Source organism: Vespula pensylvanica, chromosome 21 (assembly GCF_014466175.1).
Source record: "Vespula pensylvanica isolate Volc-1 chromosome 21, ASM1446617v1, whole genome shotgun sequence".
NCBI classification, from domain to species: domain Eukaryota; kingdom Metazoa; phylum Arthropoda; class Insecta; order Hymenoptera; family Vespidae; genus Vespula; species Vespula pensylvanica.
The window spans coordinates 2,046,409-2,061,864 of record NC_057705.1 but is presented as its reverse complement, the minus strand read 5'-3'; the positions used below and the strand labels follow the sequence as shown (position 1 = coordinate 2,061,864).

The window sequence follows — 15,456 nt, the reverse complement described above, 5'->3', positions numbered from 1 at the left end:
TAGAGAAAAAAGATCCAAATAAGTTGTGTATATCTCAAAAAAAAAATCAAGAAAAGAGAAAGTAAAGAATATTTAGCGTGTTCCAATCGCAAAATTAAAGGAAAAAAATAAGAATCAATCTATTATTCTACGTAATACCTGCATGCTGCAAAACTGGAGCTACGTATTAATGACCGTTACGAGAGATACTGTCAAATTAACGATAATTAAAGATCACAGAATATAGTATTATACGATGAAATAAATTAAAACAAAATTCTTAATTTTCTATACGAATAAAGAAAAACTTCCGTGAAAGTAAAAAAGAAAAAAAAAAAAAAGAAAAAGAAAATCATTAATTTAACACTGGATAATATTTAACTACGCACAAGCCGCGCGTCTTTTGTTTGAAAATAATTTTGACTAGTACAGTGAAGTATCAATAAATTTTCGATCCTTTCCAATTCGTACGACAATGCGTTGGCCTTGAATGTTTAAAAAGGAACTTTCTAATTTTCCGTATTTTCCTATGGTTTATTATTTTATGTCGTATTATATAGGAAAAATTTTTAAGGTACTTACAATCTCTTTGAAAGGACCCAAGGAAATTTCCATGTCCTATCCCTGACTCAGGTAGATTTTATACAGGGTGTTTAGAAATCCTTCCAACGAATCACAGAACGCTCTTCACTTAAAACTATATACCAGCGCTACCTAGTTTGATTTAAGGTACTAAATCAGGTATAATGGATTGGAGAGGGGGTATTCATTTATAAAGAAATTCGAACGAAATTTCGATATTTCGAATCGAAGCATCAAGTTGAGAAGAACGTTTGTGAGTATTTTCATAGTGTTGACTGAGCTTGAGAAAGTTTGTTTTCAATAATTAAGTGCAACAACGTTAGACAGTATTCAGAAATATCATTAATCGATATTTGAACTTGAAGTAAGCGCTAACTAACTGCTCGCAAGTATTATTCGAAGCGTTTCTTGTAGATTCGTACACGTGTATATTGTATAAAAAATTTTGAAAAATTAAAAGTGTTTGTAATACTATAGTTGTCGATCATTGATGGATACCAGAAAAATGAATAAGAAACGTAGGCAAAGAGATCTTAATGGTGGAGCAAGCGGAGGATCTACTGGATCGTCACAAGAATCTATTACAGGTTAGAAAAAATATTTTCTATAACTTTATTATAAAAGTTATAAGTATTTTATTTGATGATAATAATATATAAATGTGATTATTATTGAAAATAATAATTTTGCTAAATAGATAAATCCTGCCCACACTTGAACAAAGCATTCAATTTTAATAGTATCAAAAAGCATACAAAAAAGACTGGCATACGTGCTGAATGTTCGACTTGTAAAAAAGAGAAAGCTTTAAAGGAACATATAAATGAGGTATTACTCACTACTTTACTGTTTTTTTATTAATGTTTTTGTTAATATTTAAGACAATTAACAACAAGTATATAATTTAAATGTTATCGATATGAATCTGATGCTATTAATGTCAAAATATATAGATGAAAATATATATAAAAAAATTGTTTGTAGATAGAACAATCGGATATTGACATTTGGGTATGTTTACTATGTGGTGAACAGAATTGTGGAATAAAAAATGAGAAACATGCTCAGAAACATTATGAAAAGCCTCATAGTGATAGTCATTATATCGCAATAAATATAAAAGATTGGAATATATGGTGTTATAGATGCTCCAAAGAAATAACTCTTGAGCATAGGTAAATTAGTTTTTTTATCTCTTTTTGAATTTTCTTTTTTTTTTTTTTTTTTTTTTTTTTTTTAATATATTATTTCATATAACTATCTTGTTTTATTATTAGAAGGAAGACGGAGGTAGTAGATTTTATACAAAAATCTTTATTGAAATCACCGATAACTTCTCAACAAACCAAAGTGACTGCAGCTAAGAATCAAAAAGTAGTAAATAATGTAAATAATATAAATAATGTAAATAGTGTAAATAATGTAAATAAAGAAAAAGACAAAGGATTAAACAACTTACCAAAAGTTATGGTAAGAGATATATATAAATATAAAAGAATAATTAATATTAATTGTTTCATATAAATTATATTAATATTAATTATGCATGTATACTAATAATTTATAATACTTTTTTTTTATTTAAAAAATAGGGCTTACATAACTTGGGAAACACTTGTTTTTTTAATGCTGTACTTCAATGCTTAGCAAGAACACCATACTTGGTTAAAGTATTGGATGACTTATGTACACCAGGAGAAAAATTTATTTTACCAGGAGGAAAATTTAAACCTGATCCTAATGGAGAAGAAGTAGAATTGGTATGATTAATAAATAAAGAAATAGCATATAAGTACTTTATATTTATATGTGTAAATATATATATGCATGCATATTTATTTATTTATTTATTTATTTATTTATTTATTTATTTATATAAATGTATTTAATATTTATAGCCACCTATCGAGAGTGAATTAGAAGGAGGTGGTCAGTTCACCTCGATTCTATGTAAAACATTAACAGAAATGCAAAATTGTACTTCTCAACAGTCATTTAGTCCACAAGAACTTTTAAATACATTTAAGAAAAAAGCTATGCAATGTATGGATGGTGGACAACATGATTCTCATGAATTACTTAGACATTTATTAGAATTAGTACGAAATGAAGACGTCAGGGTAAGAAACTTTTAAATACAAATATATAATTAAATTAATAAAAATATTTAACAATGCAATTTACTTATATAAAATTTCTTCTTTTACTCTATAGAGGTACCAATCCATTATAATGAAAGAACTTCGTTTAAGTAAAAAAACAATACCAGAAACTGTTGAAAATAGCATAAAAGCAAAAGTGAAATTCTATGGTAATCAAGTGAATACAAAATTACTTGGTCCAGAACCAGTGTTTATGGGTGTTTTGGTATCTACTTTAGAATGTATGAAGTGTAATCATTCTTCACAATGTACTGAGCCATTTCTAGACTTGAGTTTACCAGTTACAGCTGATAAGCCACAACCTCCTGTATTTAAGTAAGTCTTTAGATAAAATGTCTTTAATATATAAAAAAAAAAAAATTAACATGCACAGATCTCATCAGTTTTTTTTTTCTTCTTTTTTCTTCGTTTGTTTTTTTTTATTTTTTTTTTTTTTTATATATATATATACATTAGAAGAAAGAATAATGGTTTAGATGAAACTTTTGATATAATGGGTAACAGTTACTCAAATACTCTATCAAAACAACAATTAAAAAAGGAAAGAAAGGCTTCTAGAAAAAATAGGAAAAATAGAAATATTACTGCTGACTATTACTACAATGATATAATAAAACATAATAAAATTATTGAAGAAAATGGTGTACTAGAATCAGGTAAATACTTATTTATAATTTTTCTTTTTCTCTCTTCTTCTTTTTTATTTCTTTTTTTATCATTCTTTATGTCATTTATGATCTTTATGTCGTTTAGTTCTTACATTAATTTTTGTTTCTTTAGAAGAGAGCGATGCAGATATAGAAGATAATGTAGAAGGAGAAAATACATGTGCAGAAATTGGAGAATCTGGATATAGTTCAGAAAAGGCTTCAGCTGTTGCTAGTCCTGTATCTCCTACAAACTATCAAATTGATAATCAAAGAAGAACATCACAAGAAACTCTCAATGTATCGACAGAGGAAAGTTTAGATGTTAAATCAATAGATAATTCGAAAACTCCTCTAAATAATGATACTATTACTGTCAGTGCCTTAAACAGTTCTAGTCCATCTGACGTATCAATGGCAGATATAACAAAAATGCGTCTTTCTTCGGAAGCTGACAAAGTTGAAAGTTCAGAAAGTAATGAAAATGAGAACAATGCACACACAGGATTATCTCTTTCCACATCGTTGATAATTAATTCTGATTTAACTAGTCCTGATGTTTTAACTGTGAGTCCTTTAAGCAGTTCTATAACATCCAAAGATAGTCCTATGAGTCCGTTGTCTATTGTGCCAAATGGAGATGAAGATGAAAAAGTAAATAGGCTACTTTCTGGGTTCGATAAAACCGAGTCTAGTACAAATGTAGAAACATCATCAAGTTCCATTAAAACGAAGAAAGAAGCCTTTACAACCGCACATAATCAAAAACATACGAAAAACAGTAATTCAGAAAAAGAAGTTAATGCTGGTATCAACGATATAACGTCTGGACTTTCACGATTGGGTATAACCAATAGTACACATCATTCTCCAACAAAGTATCCTAGGAAAGAAGAAGAATATTCGATACAGTCGTGTTTAAATCAATTCACCACATTAGAACTGATGAGTGGCAGTAACGAAGTAGGATGTGAACAATGCACTGAAGCAGAGAAAAAGGTATGACAGAAATATTCATTTTATTAAGGAAATCAAAAAAACTTATTTATATTTTATGATTGATATAATGACTCATTGTTATCGTCTCTTTGTTGTTTGTTATTTTTTAGGTCAAAGTAAACTGCACAAAAATGATATGCACGCCTCACACCAAGCAATACCTTATATCACGTGTTCCGCCAGTTTTGATATTACAACTCAAGAGATTTCAAGCGCAAAGAGTTACTTTTCGTAAAGTGACAAGGCGTGTGGCATTTCCACTTGTATTTGATTTATCGCCTGTTTGTAAAAATAGTAGGAAACCACGAATCTATGCTCTTTATGGCGTGGTTGAACATTATGGTTCAACGATTGATGGAGGCCATTATATTGCTTACGTCAAGGTAAAAAAAAAAAGTTTCGACATTACTATGATCCTTTTAATCTTTTTAATTATCAGTTTTTACTGCTAACAAGTTAATCGTCTTTATGACAGTTCTTGAAAAATTTTTTGTGATCATAAAAAAATTGCAGGAGTTGAAATTTAATGTAATTTAACATTGAGTCATGATACTTAATAACTATGTTCATGTATAACTGTAATATTATTTTTGATACACAGACAAGAGCACCATTAAGTCCAAATGACGCGCGATGGTCGTTCTTACCTAGAAAAGATGCCAAAGATGTTGAAGAGGTATCTAATGATAAAAATCCTGAATTAGAAGGAGAAGCAACAGCTAAACTTGCAGAAACGATACAACCACCTCCAGGCAAATGGTATTCTGTTTCTGATGCACGGTAAGTTTCTCTAATATTGGATTAAATTAATTTCAGATACTTTACAACTTGAATATGTATTATTTCTATTTTCCATTTTATTTTTCTAGAATAATAGAAGTTGATGAATCTACTGTACTCCGCTGTCAAGCTTACCTTCTATTTTATGAAAGGATTCTCTGAAAATTATTTATTAATTTAAAAATTTTGAACTTCGTTTAGAAACTAATGTTTGTATGAACTTGATATATATATATATATATATATATATATATATATATATATCTTATTGTTATATATATATTTTTAAGTTAGGAAAATTTATAAAATATTTAAAAAATATGCGCTCACAAGTATTTTAACTAAAATATTAAGAAGTTGAGAGAAATAAAAAGTATTATTTATAAAAAAAAAAAAAAAAAAGAAGAAGAAGGAAATAAATAGATAAAAAAAGAATATGCATTGTGAGCTAGAACTATTTAAATAGTTTGTATGAAAGTTAAACATTCATATATACTTTTGTGAAAATGAACTGTAAATGCATTTTTTCTTAATAGATAAAGAAATTATATGATTGGACAAACTGCCAGTTCTATGTACCAAATATACTTTTTCTCTTTCTCCCTCTTCAAAGAGTATTTACTAAAGACATTTTAACTAAACTTCTTACTATGTTTGATTAAACTTTTACATTGATTTTTATTCTCTTCAAAAAGTCTTAAATTAATGTTAACTAATATCTAAAACTTTCATGTGTCATTTTCATAAAATGTTATTTGAAATAACATATGTAATATTTTAATTATTGTAGATATTAAAGAGGAACACTCTTTCTTGTATGTAAAATCTATGTTCCTTGAATTGTGTAATTGCATTTATAATAAATGTATAAAAAAGAAATCTACTATCGTTTTTGATGTAAATCCCTGTAAATACCATTTACAAAATTCCCTGTATATACCATTTTTTGATATTAATTAATAGTATTTGTGTGAATGGTATCTAATACCTAGCATATAATATATCTCATTAAATAGAAAAAACATTTAATTCACAGTCCATCCGTAATAACAGTGATACAAATTTGTTATACATAACATATACATACACACACACATACATATATATATATAAAATTCTTTTATAACCTTTCATCGTTATGAATAATTTTAATTGCTCAAGAGATCCAGACAAGGTGTATTCTGTGATTGTTTATAAAATCAGTCTGTATATTTTTTCTGTATGTACTATGGACATGTCTGATTATCTATATGCATAGAATTCAATATCACAGCAATGAAAGGAGTAATGTATATTTATACATACATACATACATACATACATACATACATACATATATATATACATGTATATATACATATGTATATATATATATATATACATACACATAATATATATACATATATATATATACATATATTTTTGATAATATTAACATAATAATAATGATAATAATTATAATAATAATAGCAACATATCTTACATACATTAAACATTAATTTTTTTTGCTCGATTGACGTGATTCTCAATCGTAGCAATAAATTTTGTGTTGCAAACTTTATAAAGATATCATTTTTATTTCTTTCCTATGCAATTGATGCTAAGAATTCTTTGTTAGATAACGTACAAGATCAGAAATTCTTGTAATTATGTATTAAACAATACATGGTATTGCGATATTTTATTCCATACACATACACACATATATATACACTATGAAGTGTCTAATTTTACTATATACCTGTACTTTTCTTATATTTGTGAAAAGATTTTGGTTAACATAGTATTAAGCACTTCATCTCATGTATTTATATATGCTACACATATATTAACATTTTATTTCTTTATTAAATAATCATAGAAAAGATATCTTTCTTATATCATAAAATGTCTTACTCTTCTTAATATAATGACAAATAGATAGATTTTATAAGAGAATCTTACTTTGTTTTCACTTTTGTTATTTAAAATTAATTAATGTTAAGATACATTCTCTACCCCAAAAAAACACTAGTCAATATTGAATAGCTGGAAGAAAATGTAAATCTTATTGCAAACATTGACGTACACAAGGAATACACATATGTATACTATCTCAATATATAACATAACGCCTAAATGCGAATATGTATAATTGAAATAAATCCATTAATGATTGATTTTAATGTTTCATGCATAAACAAATTTTGAACTGAGTGGAGATTTGGGAATAGATCTCAAACATAACACTGTCTATATATACGTATATCGATCTAACGAATTCAAATGAATTTATATTTTTCAATCCTATAGAGAAATAAATCGTTTATAGTGTATTGTCTGTTACTTAGGAAGAGAAAAATGACAATTTGCTGATACATTAAAAATAAAGCTAAACGTATGAAAAACTTCTATAAAAATGCTTATGTTCCCATTTCTCTACTCTCATGGAGAGCATCGTCGAGGCTGATCCTCCCAAAATGATGTGTAATTATTTTTAAAAAGCTTTCCATATCGTCCTTTTTACTCTTTTATATTTAATGCGTTTACTAAGAAATGTAAAATCACCTTTATGATTTTGATCATTATGATCTTTCACCTATTATAAAAACTTTCTTCTAAAAGTATCCCATTCTGTGATCTACACATGATCCGATGAATTAAGAAGAAATGTCCTTTACAGACTAATTCTGTTTACATCGAAGTTTTACTTATAGTGAAGTCAATCACATCCATTTACTGTACAAAATGATATATATATATATATATATATATATATATATATATATTACCATACCTGTTTGGTTTAGTTGGAGAATTGGCGAAGTTTAATTGTTTCGTTAATTTTTGGGAAACATTGCTAAAATCGTGGCACATATTTGTTGGGGATCAGTTTCATGAGGATTCATTGCCATCGCTGCTTGTACCTGTTCCTCGGGAAAGATATTAGCAAGATGATAATGCAAACGACGTCGTGCATCTTGGGTTTGTGTATTCCAAGCAGCTCCGTGTAAATTTGTTGCGGCAGATGACGGTGAAGGCAACAAATTTAATTGTGGATCGGATGTGCCTAATCTAGAGACTCGTGAGGGTGCAATTAGATTCGTACTACGAGGAGGCCAAGCTCGGTATGAATCTGGTGCCGAAGCAATGCGTGTTACGTGTTGATGAAGTCCTTCAGGATGGTCCCAACTACATCAAAGATAAAATTTATATGTATGTGTGTGTGTGTGTGTGTATATATATATATATACTGGAACTAATAATTAGGATAAAACCTAGAGATATATGCAACATACCTGATAGGTATTGAATAAGGAGACTCATTGCTAGCATGTCTTGTAAGTGGCCTATGCTGTTGGATCGTTTGGTGAGCACCAATTATAGATTGCTGTGAATGTTGCTGCTGTTGTTGCTGTTGTTGTTGCTGCTGCTGCTGTTGCTGCTGTTGTTGTTGTTGTTGTTGTTGTTGTTGCTGCTGTTGCGTCGAAGATTGCGCCGTGTGCTGTTGATATCTTCTCAATTGATAAAGACGTGGATCGCATGCCGGATTTAAGGTTAATTGTCGTTGTAATTTTCTATGCATATTCACTGGCTCTGTATCCGAGTTATTAACTCTAGGTGTCGCCCAAGTACCTGGAGGAGATGATACGTATCCTTGAAACGTGGATACAGATTTTTTGTCTGTTAGTTTCAAATAATAATTTCTATAAATGAAACAATTTGTACATTCGATGAAATTGATTTAATAAAATCAATTCAATTATACTTCCCTACCTTGCATATTCTGCACAGCAGAAATCTGTTGCGCATATACGATCGGACTAGTCGTTGATAAATCTGTAGTGACATTTTCAACTGATCTACTTTTAGGGACGGATGATAATGATTGAGAGACATTGGATGGTACAGCAGCTGATCTTGCTTTACAGAGCGGTTGATGTTGCGCCGTAACATTCGTAGTCGTTGCTGTTGTAGAATTTAAGGGTAAGCTTAAACTCGGACCTCTAGCTTGAAGATGTCGTTGAGCATGTTCCACCAAACGTTCCGTTACAGATTTATGAGGATGCGGACCTCTTTCTGGATGACGAAATTTGCATTTGTTTCCGTACGTACATTTCTACGATAAATGAAAGTATATCAAAAAAAAAAAAAAAAAAAAAAAAGGAGGGAGAGAGGGAAGAAAAAAGAAGAAAGAAAAAAAAATTAATAATAAGTCGTATGAGAACGATCTCATCGTTCGTTCATATATATCACACTCGTCTAACCTTTGCATATGGACATGGTGGTGCTGGATCAGTTTTTCTCGGTCCAATTCTTAAGAAATTTTCTAAAGTAGGCCCACTTCTTCCAAGGGGATCATCGGGTGGCATAAATCGATCGTTAACAAAACTGTACATCAAAATTCTCTCTTCAACGACTCTTCGAAATTCTGGATTTTCTTGCGCCAAATCTCTATAATTATCGTTACTGACAACGATACCATCCACTTCGGCTGCTAACCTCAGAATATAACGATCATCGTAACAGACCATGCGTTTACCTCCGACTAGTCTGTAATAAGACATAAAAAAGAAAGAAAGAAAATAAACAAATAAAATTCTCTTGTAGTTGTGAAGTACTGGCACATAGAAAAAAAAAAAAAAAAAAAAAAACGTAGTAAAATATAAGATATTAAACTCACCTAGATGGAGTGAAAACGAGTAATCGATCTCTCTCGAGTTCACCTAGAATTTCTTGATCGGCTATAGGATTATCAGGTCTAGATGCTTCCTTACGCCACTTTGGTACAAAAACAGTGATCTCTCGATGTCCTCTAGCTTTGAACCAATCAACGCAGATCTTAATACCACGACAGGAAAATACTTCCTTATTTCCATGGCTCATAGCCACGTTACTACCGTCGATTACAACCGGCCTCAAACACGTAGCAGTCGTAGTAGTTAGATTCGATCTTCCACCAAGTTCTTCGGTACTAGTTTCGCCATCTAAAAGAGTATCGCTTTCCTCCGGACTTTCGCTTAATTTTGGCGAACAACTTGCTCCAAGTTTGATCAATTCTGCCAATAACTCGTTTTGACCAGGATCTGGACCTAATTTCTGAAGAGCTGCTTGAACCAAACGTTCGGTATATCCAAGCTTCAATGCGAATTCAACTCTGGCCGTATATCCTGATGATGATTAAGAAAAAAAAAAAAAAAAAAAAAAAATTAAAAAAAGAAAATTACAAAAATTGAAAGAAAACAAATAAATTTATGTTATCCATGTTATCGATATAAATTGTTCAAGAAAATATATGTCGAGACGATTTCGGTGATATAAAATTGCTAAAATTGTTACCTGGGCTCTGTGTTGGGGTTTGTCCTTGAACGGTGACATACTCAGCAAATTCCGCTGCCAAGGTATCCGAAGCAGTACGGGACACGTCCGAATGCGTGGAAGACGAGAGTCGTGATTCCAATGGCGGATGAACGCTCGTTGAATCTTCAGCTTCGTAATCACTGTCGTACGAAGAATCCTCAGCGTCTCCACCATTGCTACCACCACCTAACACCGTACAATCGACGTATCTCTGAAAGAAGGAAAATAGAAAAAATTCTTATTTATTTATTTTTTTTTTTTCTTTTCCTTTCATACACAAGATAATTCACTATCGTATTCGTTTTCAATTTGTTTTCTCATTAATCAAATACGTACATGTATTATATTATCGCATTAATTATAATTAAGAACTTTGATCTTATATCTATGTTCTTGTTCATTTTCTTTTCCCTTTTTTCATTTCTTTTTCTCATTTGATCTTATACCTTCGAACTTTCGATTGAGATAGAAATAGAATCGATCTGATATATACTTTTTTACTTTATCATATAATTTCAAGTTTTTCGAAATAAATAGAAACAGAATTAATCTTATACGGATGTACTTTGTTACCCGATCTTATATATTACTTTTGAGCTTTTTAACGAGATAGAAATAAAATCGATCTTATGCCTGATCTTATATTTTCAAGCTTTCGAACGAGATAGAAAGAAAATTTATCTTATTTACTTTAAAGCTTTCGAGAAGGATAGGAAATAGTATTGATCTTTCTTAATCTTATAAATAAATAATCTTATATACGTCGAAGCTCTTGAAAGATATAGAAATAGGACTGAAAACGTCGACCGATTAGCCCGCTTAAGTCGATACGATATTCTGCCTTCTATTTTCGTCATCATCTAACGAATACCATTTTGAAATAGATTTCAAGTTACTTCGAAACGATATGCAAAATATGTGCACAAACTACTTAGGTAAGTATCTACCTATCGGAGCGTGTAGAAACATAAATTAAGATTTATATTTTAAGACCTTAAGGCAGATCTCTTAAATGCGGACAAATCTGTTCGCGTTTAAAAATAGCAAATACTTTGGAGAGAGAAGAAAAAGAAAAAGAGAAAAAAAAAAGAAAAAGAAAAAGAAAGAAAAGAGACACTTTGATCTACATAATATTAATAAACGTTTCTTCGAGAAACGAGGATACAGTTTACTGTCATTTTCTTTGATATCCCGAGTTCGAAGAGTGACTATAAAACGGTGAAAAGGACGAACGAGAGAGTCAAAGTTCCGTTTAACGGATCTCTATACACAAACGCGTCCACTTTGGAACTGACGCTATAAGCTATCATCCTTGTATCTCGACTATCTTCTCATCTTATCGAGGAGACTAGCTTCCTTCGAGCGAAGCGGCAACCGCCTGCTGCACTCGGAGACTCGGCAGCCAGTAAATAACGACTTGCGGATTTATGGCTACATGCGTATACATATGTGTAAGTATGGAACCACGCAAGTCACCTCCCTTCCTCCCTTCTACCCTCCCTTCTTTCTACCCTCCATTCCACTTCGTTTCTCCTCCTCCTCTTCCTCCACCACCACCACCTCCTCCTCCTCCTTCTCCTCCCTCTGTTCCTTCTACAACTACCTGCACGCAAAGATTTTTAGGGGCATGAAACGCGTGGGTAGAGCAACTTGTAAGCATTGCAACTGCAATACTCTGTATTATTACAGTCGATATAAATCACGATCGTTTTTTTTTTCTTTTCTTTTTTTTTTTCATTAATTATAAGATTATAAAAAAAGGCTAAAAAAAGTGAGACATTGTATAGATGTAATAATGTACGTGTGTGTCCTCGTCCATATAGAAATGATGGATAATATATGATAATATATAGAAAACATATGATATGTAAAGAAGAGATAATAATTTATTGGAATTATCTGTTAATCTATATAGAGAAATTTCATATCTTATTGATCTAAATAAAGAAGATAGATAATGTGTAATAGATAAATATATATATAGAATAGATAAGTATATTTATTTAGAGGGCAGATCTATTTATAACGTAATTTATATTTATAGAATAGATCAAATTTTAGATTAAAATTTTGATCCATAGATCGACTTTTTTCAGTAGACTCGATAAAAACAATAATCGACGTTTGAAATTTTTTACGAGAAATTATGATAAATAGGACATAGCACTCGTTGTCGCGGATGCAACCATTAACGGAGATCCAGGTGAAAGTAGAAAGACGTCGGACCATCAGGGTCGTCCATCCTGTACCATTCTTAAATCGACGAAGTCTCATTTATGTATATACACGTATACATTTTATACATACATACATACATACATACATACATACATACATACATACATATATATACGTATAATAAAATTACGAATAAGACGTTCATAATTTCTTCGAATTAATCGGTTCTTACGAATTCTACGTAAATCGTATGTTTTCTTCGAAAATCGACGAGTAAAGAGGAAATCCGATGGAGACACGACGAAAATGACGACGATGACGAGGTCAACGAGGTCGACGATGAGAAATCATGTTGAGATGTCTATTCGTTCCGTTAGAAATTCTCAAGGTAGAAAGAAAATATAAGGTCCCTCTTCATTTACAACATATATGTATGTGTATGTATATGTATATATATATATATATATTAGCTTCCGAAATCGCGATGGTTAAGCCTTCGAGTCAGTCGTGCGCCGCGTCGGTAGCATCCGTAATAAATTTCTCGCTAACCTTGCGTCGTCGCCCACCACTCCCGGATCTAGTCTAACGCACATACGTATGTATATATGTATGTAGGTACATATGTATGTATATATGTATGTATGTATATATGGATGTACGTGCCAGCGCACGTAAGAGGTAACCTGCATATACGTGACCTACGTTCACGGAACACATACACACACACACACATAGAGAGGGGGGGGGAGGGAGGAGAAAAGAGATTAGAAATAAAAAAAATAATCATCGATATATCTTTATCTATATTATCTGTTTCATAAGATTTAACTAATCGAATATCAAGATGTATTAAAACAAGTTACGAAAGTTCTGAATTCTTTGGATACAACGATCTCTCTGATATAGGGGAAAAAAAGAAACAGAAGGGGGTTAAAAGAAGAAAAAAAAAAAAAAAGGAAAAAGTTGATCTCCTTCCGCGTGTCTCTTTTACATCTCTCTCTCCTCACGCTCTAATGAAATTGATTCTCGATAATGGCAAACTGTGTAACTTTATGTCGCAATAGTCGAGACATTACGACGTATACGTATGTATATATGTATGTACGATGATGACCTTACGTCATGGGGTTTGCCGAAGGTCCGTTTTCTTAACCACGTGTGTCTTCGGTAGCTTAGCTAAACGCTTCAAATCTCTTATTCATGAATCGTGTAATCGATCTTTGATTGTTCGTCATTAAATTCAATATAGATTGTATTGTACATTCGATCTGTATATGTATATATGTATGTAAGTAAGATCGTTTCGATATCGATAGCAGAGCTCTTGTTTCCATCTTGTCGAATCCCGTTATTACCGTCGTACCCAAGAACTTTTTCTCTCGAGTCAGTCAAGGCGAACGATGATCCGATTGGAAGGAATCAATGAATCGATTTATCGTTCGAATTTATACGAAGAGATATATCACTGCGTTTACTTGATATCTTTCGAAGGAATCGATTTCTTTTTAACCAACTAATTGTAGAGATAACGAACAAACACAACAACAACGATAATAAAATCAAATGAACGATTAATTATTTCGTTAGAAATATCTATGCGTATTCTATGTATTATATAGGATAAGAGAAGGAAAAGAATAAGGGTATATAAAAGGTAGAAAATTTAAGAAAAAATAAAATAAAATAAAATAAAAATTGGGAAGAGATAATAAAGGAAAGGGAACAGAAAAGGGTCATCTTCATCAGACAGATCGCACAAATTTCATTGGGCCTGCGCAGAAGAAGGCAAAACGTACACGGTGTGCGCCCCTGCGCCGACAAGATATTCTCTCACGGAACTGGTTTCACATGATTGTACGAGAGAGAGAGAGAGAGAGAGAGAGAGAGAGGAGCCTCCTCGACGAAATTGTCCTCCCCTCTTTCTCTCTTTCTCTCTTTCTCTCTCTCTCTCTCTCCTCTCCTAAACCTTCTCTCTTCTTCGGATATTTCCGAAACTGGTTTCACTTGGTGTGGTTAGAAAAAAAAAAATAAAATAAAATAAAATAAAATAAAAAAGAAAAGGAAAGAAAGAAGAATCATTTAACCTACGAACTTGAACAAATGATATAGGGTGGGCCAAAAGTTCATAGGTGGGTTAAAAGTTTCTAGCTAGTTTAAAAAAAAAAAAAAGAAATTCATTATTTACTATTTTTTTCACGAGATCTTAGACCAACTTTTTTTCTTTTTTCAAATTGTAAAATTAAAAGTTAGGTTTGAAGAGATTTGGAAAAAAAAGAAATAAAGAAAAAAATTAGATTAAAAAATCTATATATATATATATATATATATATATATATATATAAAAAAGAAAGAATAATCGATTTTTAAAATTATCTTGGAAATTGTTACGATCAGACGTTATCTATGAATCGTATCTACGAATTCGAAAGAACGTTCCATGGACAATGTTTTCTCTCGAATAAAAATTTCTAATCTCTTTCGTGAGTGTACCTATATACAAGATGATCTATCGTAGATATATCTAACGACGATCGACTTTCCCTAAGAGATATTTCATGTTCCGAAAGTTCCGGGTTCTCTTTCTATCTAGCATTATGTATCTTACCAAAGAAAGAATTATCAGTTTTATATAACGAAAAAAAATTTTGTTAGATTTTAACCGTAACATTATAACATAAGAAAAATTGACGTTATTAATTATTTATTTATCGAATATTTATTACTGAAATAATTTCTATTTCTTACTGTGTGATATAAGGGGGATGATACAAAACTTGTAGAAAAAAAAA

General features: G+C 30.9%; 2 protein-coding genes across 8 annotated transcripts in view; one reads left to right on the top strand and one right to left on the bottom strand.

Annotated features, from left to right (window-relative positions):
- The window catches only part of LOC122636310 (probable ribonuclease ZC3H12C), a 36,341-nt gene that overhangs the window by 8,857 nt on the left and 12,028 nt on the right, over window positions 1-15,456 (bottom strand). For 2 of the 4 annotated variants that reach the window (XM_043827396.1, XM_043827397.1), the window contains exons 2-7: window positions 10,469-10,700; window positions 9,813-10,299; window positions 9,397-9,682; window positions 8,906-9,248; window positions 8,428-8,785; window positions 6,537-8,320 (exon numbers count right to left, since the gene is read on the bottom strand). In XM_043827396.1, coding sequence (XP_043683331.1) covers window positions 7,969-8,320; window positions 8,428-8,785; window positions 8,906-9,248; window positions 9,397-9,682; window positions 9,813-10,299; window positions 10,469-10,700 — 2,058 coding nt within the window. In that variant the 3' untranslated portion in view covers window positions 6,537-7,968. Of the gene's footprint in view, window positions 1-6,534; window positions 8,321-8,427; window positions 8,786-8,905; window positions 9,249-9,396; window positions 9,683-9,812; window positions 10,300-10,468; window positions 10,701-15,456 lie in introns of those variants that run through there. The other 2 variants (XM_043827393.1, XM_043827394.1) reach the window with 2 other exon arrangements.
- LOC122636308 (ubiquitin carboxyl-terminal hydrolase 45) lies at window positions 771-5,327 on the top strand. Of its 4 annotated transcripts, none has more exons than XM_043827392.1 (13): window positions 771-925; window positions 1,039-1,148; window positions 1,259-1,389; window positions 1,546-1,736; window positions 1,839-2,031; window positions 2,154-2,321; window positions 2,460-2,681; window positions 2,776-3,038; window positions 3,228-3,379; window positions 3,504-4,369; window positions 4,480-4,752; window positions 4,971-5,149; window positions 5,239-5,327. In XM_043827392.1, exons 2-13 carry the CDS (start codon window positions 1,052-1,054, stop codon window positions 5,309-5,311), a joined length of 2,808 nt encoding a protein of 935 aa, XP_043683327.1. In that variant the 5' UTR covers window positions 771-925; window positions 1,039-1,051; the 3' UTR covers window positions 5,312-5,327. The 4 variants fall into 4 exon arrangements, with proteins under 4 accessions (XP_043683327.1, XP_043683324.1, XP_043683325.1 ...); XM_043827389.1 differs by having other exon boundaries at window positions 3,180-3,379; XM_043827390.1 differs by having other exon boundaries at window positions 779-946; window positions 3,180-3,379.